We start from the raw sequence: 7,002 nt of genomic DNA, 5'->3' as shown, positions 1-7,002 counted from the left end.
TGCCTGCCAGGACAGCAGAGGACCAGGGTTCTAATCCCACTGTGCTGTCCCGACCCTGTGCCTGCCAGGACAGCAGAGGACCAGGGTTCTAATCCTCTGTGCTGTCCCTGACCCCGTGCCTGCCAGGGCAGCTTTGCCCCCCACCCCCGGATTTGATTTTCATCCACCGGAAGGGGGTTAACTTGATCATGGAGGTCGCAAGAAAATCCACTGAGACAGAAATAGGCATATATGTATTTTTACATTTTATTTATTTATTTTATGTGTATTGGTATTTTTCCTGCATGTATATCTGTGTGAGAGCTTAGGATCCCTGGAAGTGGAGTTACAGACAGTTGTGAATTGCCATGTGGGTGCCGGGAATTGAACCTGGGTCCTTTGGAAGAACAGCCGGTAATCTTAACTTCTGAGCCATCTCTCCAGTCCTGACAGTATATTGATCATGTATTCCCAACATGTGCCTCAAGCATCATTATCATCATAGAGACAGGATCTCATTGTGTAGCCCTGGCTGTCCTAGAACTTGCTGTGTAGATCAGGCTGGCCTTGAACTCACAGAAATCCATCTGACTGTGTCTCCCAAGTGCTGGGATCAAAGGCGTGTGCCACTACGCCCAGTTCAGACAATAGTTTTTTAAGAGAAAAGATGAAAAGCAGATGTCCCTGAGTTCCAGCATGTGTCTTCCAGGGCTGTTGTTTCAAACTACATTCCATTAAAGCAAACACGTAGCACCCCACTCGCTGGCGGATTCATGGCCTGTGCTGGCAACTCCAGCCGCAGAAGAGGCCCTGAGCTGGGGAGTTAATGTGCCTGGTGAGCTGGTGCGGCTTTCTGCAGATGAACGGAGGATGCTCTTAGCATAAGCCTGTCTCAGGGCACAGCAGAGTATCTGGGAGATGTGGAACCTGCTGCCTCCCCTAGATGCTCCAGCCTTGGCCATGTGTGTAGCCACACGTGTGTGTGTGCAGTACACGGAGCACACAGGTCAGCCCTGAAGCTGGACTGTCCCTCTCCACCCTACATACACGGAGCACACAGGTCATCCCTGAAGCTGGACTGTCCCTCTCCACCCTACATAGCCAGGTAGCTCAGGCTTCTTACGCTTTACCTCCCACCCACCTCAGCATTGCATCTCAAGGCACTGGGGATTTCTGAAGACTCCAGCCCTTGCCCAGCTCCTGGAACATACATTAAACAGACAGTAGCCCTGACTGTTATTACTACATAGGCCATAGTGATGACTCCCTCTCTGTTCTTCCGGACCAGCTGGAGTCCCCAGAGGTGAAAGCTCTGCAGGAAAGGCTTGCAGCCACCAACCTGAAGATGAGCGACCTGCGCAACCAGATCCAGTCTGCGAAGCAGGAGCTCCGCGTAGCCCAGAAGGTCTCTCAGAGTCAGGGCGTGGGATTTCTTATGTGGCCAGGGTTGGTCCTAGGAAAATCCTGACTTCCAAAAAGTCCTGCCCGCTGGCTTCTCTTCCAAAGCAGGTGGCCTTTCTCCTGCCTCTGCTAGGTCAGCTCTGCCTGGGGGCAGGATGACTGGCTACCTGGGGGCTGCCCACTGCCCTGGGATCTGCCTATGGACTGAGATTAGCTCTGCCCACGGGGAGAGGCCTGGAAGCCTTCCCTGCACCTCCCCCACTCCCCGCTGTCCTGTGCCCTGGTAGACCCTAGATTTCCACTCAGCGTGCTGCCTGGCCACCTGCTGCACAGGACCTGCAGTGTAGACAGTGAACAGAGAATTTGTGCCCTGAGAGCTCCTTTCAGAGGAAATTGCTCAGGTGTAGCGTGGAGGCCCAAGGGCCAGCTGACTGTTGATATTGACATGGTGAATTCTCTGGCATGTATCCTCCTTGCTGGAACCACTTAGCCTGGCCAAGAGTTCCAAAACAGTGTTCTGTTGTGGAAACAAGGGCTGGAGACTCGGCCGGCTGGACGGGGGTCAGCTTGGTGACATACGGAGGGTATTAGTTCTATCCCAAAGCCTTGGCCATGTGTGTAGCCACACGTGTGTGTGTGCAGTACCTGAAGCTGGACTGTCCCTCTCCACCCTACATACACGGAGCACATGGAGCATACACTGACCTCATACAACTTTGATGGCCACTGGTCAGATCTTCCCGAGACAGAGCAGCCTCGTTCAATTCTTCTGTGCCTCCAAGAGACTCTTGGCAGTGACCATCACAAAGGGCCAGGCCCCGCAGCAGTTCCTGAGCCAACAGGAGTTCTGTGATAACAGGCGTGTGGGCTCTGTGGGGCAGGACGGTGCTGGAGGTCACAGAGCCAAACTGACCTGTGACAGCCGAGCTCTGAGGTGCGAGGAAGGCCATACCAAGGGAGCTGCCATCGGGAACCCCGCCCCAGCTCCGAGTCCCGTGCAGTGAGCGGCAGGAAGGACTTGGGGGCCTTACTCCTGTCACGGTGAGCTCTGAGCCCCTTGCTTTATTTCAGGTTCTGGCCAATGAAGTTGGCGAAGACGTAAACATCCAGCAACTCCTAGCCTCACCAGGGACCTGGAGGGGGAGGGCTCAACAAATCCTAGTTTTACAGAGTAAGGTGAGTGAGAGTCTCCCAGCCCTGAACAAAAGGCCCGAGCGCCCCCCAAAACACCATCCTGGCCCACAGCACGTCCTTGCAGATTGCGGGCTTCCATCCTCCTCCATCTGGTGTTCATTTGTTATTGCGTGCGCATGCACATATGTAATTCTTTTCACGTGCCTGGCCTCGCGTGTGACTGGCTTCTCTATGGGCTTGTTTTCCCCAAGTTCATGTAAATTCGCGTGACTGCTCTAATGGTAGGCTTTTTCCAGTCTTGTCCCAGAGACTCGCAAATCCCCTTTAAAAGGTTTTGGTAACCAACAAAACAGCCTGGTCTCCCTTCTTGTTTTCTGAGTGTTTTGCCACATACCAGAGGAAGTGAGCAAAGGCAGCTCCAGAGCTGACCGACTTGTGTCCAGAGCCAGCCCTCTCCTCAGCACCTGTGGGTCGGCACTCAAGTTCCTGTCTCTGCCTGAGTTCCCACATCTGCGCACCTGTTCCCCCGTCCCTTGGGCTCTGGCAGAAATGGCCATGTCAGCATGTGTGGGGCAGAGGTTCTCAGCACAGTGCCATTCTGGCGGGGTCACTGGGCAGTGGTTAGCCAAGGCTTGCTGCCCCACCACCCTCATTTTGTCTTTAGACTGAGAAGCTTGTGGAAGATGTGGGGTTCCCTCAGTTCCTCAAGCATACCACCTACATTCCCAGGCACCAGGCCCCCACCCTGTTGGGTGGCTTTTCCCATAGGATCTTTTGTGAAACCCTTGAAGCCAGCATGAGGGCACCCCAAAACTTTGGGATCCTAGAGGCGTGAGCTCAAGTCTCCTTACCTTTAAGTGCCCAACACATGCCAGCTCAACGGATCCCCCACCGCTGTCACTGAGTTATGTTTTTAGTGTCCTAATTACTGCCACGCTGCCTTGAGGTGACTGCATCTGATTCGTGGTCTAAGAGACACACTGGAGAGGAGCCTGCCTCTGGCACGGGGCTGGGAAAGCTGACCATCTACTTAGAAGTTAAACTAGATCCCCGCCTCTCACACTGTAAAATATCAGCTCGAAATGTATCAGAGACCTCAGTGTAAACACTCAGAAAATACATAAAGAACTCATAACAAAGGAACAAGTAACTCATTTTTAAATGTAGAACGATTTCCACGTACACTTCTGAGGAGAAGGAACGTGAATGGTTAGCAAGTGTGTGTGTTTGTGTGTGTGCACACGTGCACAGAGACAGAGACGACATGAGGTGTTCCCTCCACCGTGTTGAAGGAGCATCTCTTCCTACACACAGAGCTCAAGGACTCAGCTAGTCTAGCTAGCCAGCTTGTTCCAGGGCTCCCCTGTCTCTGTGTCTCAGGTGGTGGGATTATAGGCAGGGCTCCACCTCCATGCTTGCCCTGCCCTTCGTGTGGGCACTGGCATGGCAAGCCATCTCACCAGCCCTCACATGTTTTAAATAGTCGACAGCCTTAGCCTTAGGGAAATACAAATCAAAACTGAATTAAGACTCCATGTCTTCTAGTTAGGAGCACGTCATGGAGAAAATCACCAACTGGTGAAGGCGTGGGAACGAGGAGCGTTGTGCACCATGGGGTCCTGCACATGGTTCTTGTGGCCACCGTGGGGGTCCCTATACAGGGACTTCAGAAAGCTGATGCTAGAGCTACGGTGTGATGCAACTCCGGGTACCACTCTGGATAAGTACTCGGAGGAGTCTGCTCAGCACACAGACACCTGCTTACTGAGTGGTCGCAGTCTGGGTGCCCATCCGTAGGTAAAGCACAGACTTGGACCGTGGAGAGAGATGTGGTGTGCATAAACCGTGGTGTCTTAGCCATGAATAAAAAGAGAGATGTGGCATGCATATACTGTGGTGTCTTAGCCATGAATAAAAAGCAACAGCATGATATTTGCCGGAAATGGATAGGACTGGAGATGGTTGTGTTAAGTGTAACAAGCCACACTCAGAAACAATGTTTCGTGTTTTCTCTCCTAGAGGATTTTTTTAAATGACCTAAAAGATGGGCAGTGAAGAGAAGGGAACCAGGGAGGGAGGGGAGCCAGTGCCATTCAAACAGGTCACAAATGTAAGGGACGGTTGCAGAAAAACCACCGTTTTGTACAGTTACTGTAAGTGTTGAAATGTATAATAAAAATGAATTTTTGATTTAAGAAAGAAAATCACCCATGGCTTTTGTTAAAATATGGCTTCCAGGCCCTTCCTGCCCCCAGAGCCCTGCATCTTGGTCTGAAGTGAACTCCAAGACTTGTCTTTCCAGCAAGAACTTAAGGGGCTTGCTGGGCTCAGGTGGGTTGGGGTGCTGAGACCCCCGCTATTGCAGCACCATGCAGAACGTGCCCTTGGGCAGACCCATGTTCCTAACGGGACTGAGATTCAGAGGGTCCAGGAGCCTGGGACAGCCACAAGGAAGGGACCTTTCTCACTGAACCCCTTGGACAGCTCCCCCATTTGCAGAAGATCTTCCTAGCCTGGGCCCGTCCTGTGCCGCACCCAGGAAGGGTGGCTCCACTTTTAGTCTGGCAGACTCCTCCAAGGCACCCAAGTGGCAGCCCCCTGGCTGTGCACTGTGGGACAGCCAGCTTTGCCATCCTCAGGTCCGAGAGCTTGAGAAGCAACTGGGGCAGCGTCAGAACAAGACGACAGGCTCGTTGGGCTCGGAGCCTCTGCCTGTCGGTTCAGACCCACGGAAGCTGACAGCACAAGAGAAAAACCTGCTGAGGATCCGCAGCCTAGAGAGGGACAAGCAGGAAAGCTGGGAGGTGAGGCGGGCCCAGCCATAGGCATCAGCACATGGGTGGGAGGCCCACAGCACCCACCCCTCACCCTGGGCCTGTCCCTGTGGTGATGAATGTCTGAAGAAGCACTGTGAGGACAGAAGGGTTGGCTTCAGCTCTGTCAGCAGGGAAGGGTGGTGGCAGGAGTGGGAGGCAGGGGGATGAGTGTGCTTCGGTGTGCCTGGCTTCCTCTGGGTCTCCGCCAATGGGATGCACTACCCACATTCAGGGTGGGTCTCTTCTCCTCTGCAAACACCCTCACAGGCATGCCCAGAGTGTGTCTTCTCGGTGATGGATCCAGACACCTTCACACTGGATCACATTCCCAGGAATAGAATGGGGGGCGGGGCCTGAAGGAAGCCCACCAAGCTCTGAACAGAGTGGGCGGCCAGCGCTCCAGGCTCTGTCACTGCTGACTCGAGTGGCCCTCGCTCGGCCCGCAGCACCGGACAGAGGCTTCCAATAGTCCCACGGGAAACCCCATCTGCCTGTGCCGGGGTGCCGGGAACTTTATCATAGCCTCGTCAGCTGCATATCAGCCGTCTGTAGGGCTGGGCACACTGGGTCCTGCTGAACCTCGTATGCCGGCATCATCACCAAGGCACTTTGATTTGTGAAGAGACGCGGTCCCCTGAGCTTCAGAGGAGTGACATGGTTTAGGGGGAGGGAGGTGATAGGAGGGATGAGAGCCTGTCCTCTTTGGGGTTTCTATGGCTGTGAAGAGGCACCATAACCTTGGCAACTCTTATAAAGGAAGACGTTTAGTTGGGGCTGGCTTACAGTTCAGAGGTTTAGCCCATCATCATCATGGTGGGAAGCATGGCAGACGTGGTGCTGGAGAAGGAGAAGGGAGAGTTCTATGGCTGACCCATTGGCATCAGAAGTCACTGTGATACAATGGCTAGGCTTAGCTTCTGAGACTCACAACCCACTTCCCAGCGACATGCCTCCTCCAACAAGGCCACGCCTCCTAATAGTGCCACTCCCTGTGGCCAAGCAGTCAAGCCCATGAGTCTGTGAACAGGAATGGCTTTCGTTCCTATTCAAGCCAACACAGAGGCAGAGTGACAGTCCCTCCGAGATGTGACCAAGGACTCACACCAAGGTAGGAAACTGACGATGGCAGACTGGACACATGGGATGTGGAGGGTGACTCTGGGGACAGGGAAGGGAGATGTGGGAAGAATCATAAAGAACCCGCAGGATCAGGAAGGCAGTTTTACCTGCGCCTGGCTGCAGTACACGTTGTCTGTGGGAAGACGTTTAGAAGGGATTGCCTGAGTCACAATGGCCATGGGAGGAGACAGGTCCTAGGCCCATGTCGTCCTCTGTCCAGGTGGTCACGAGAGCCTGTGGAGCAAGAGGTGAGCAGTGGCCCCCGCCTGTCCAGAGCTGGGTAGAGCCATCATGTCCTACCGCTCCACTTGTCCATGGTCTTTAGCTAGGCTGATGTTGTTCCAGCCATAATGGACCCAGGAAGAAGCCATTTGCTGCCCCGCCCACCTTAGCAACTCTGAAGGGCTTAGGTGGCCTGCCTGGCCTCTGCCTCTGCCTGGCCCACCTCTGACTGGCCTCTGCCTCTGCCTGGCCCACCTCTGACTGGCCTCTGCCTCTGCCTGGCCCACCTCTGCCTGGCCTCTGCCTCTGCCTGGCCCACCTCTGCCTGGCC

At 54.1% G+C, this 7,002-nt stretch overlaps 1 protein-coding gene across 1 annotated transcript; it reads left to right on the top strand.

Moving 5' to 3' along the window:
• Positions 1–640: 640 nt before the first annotated feature.
• On the top strand, positions 641–5,318 carry LOC113455899 (coiled-coil domain-containing protein 13-like; the record flags this gene model as incomplete). Its single annotated transcript, XM_026778543.1, has 3 exons — positions 641–1,384; positions 2,452–2,556; positions 5,154–5,318. Coding segments are annotated over exons 1-3 (330 nt in total), but the record flags the coding sequence as incomplete, so codon positions are not given.
• Positions 5,319–7,002: the final 1,684 nt, after the last annotated feature.

Source organism: Microtus ochrogaster, unplaced genomic scaffold (assembly GCF_000317375.1).
Source record: "Microtus ochrogaster isolate Prairie Vole_2 unplaced genomic scaffold, MicOch1.0 UNK1098, whole genome shotgun sequence".
In the NCBI taxonomy this organism is placed as follows: Eukaryota; Metazoa; Chordata; class Mammalia; order Rodentia; family Cricetidae; genus Microtus; species Microtus ochrogaster.
The sequence above is the reverse complement of the archived record's forward strand: the minus strand, read 5'-3'. Positions and strand labels throughout refer to the sequence as shown.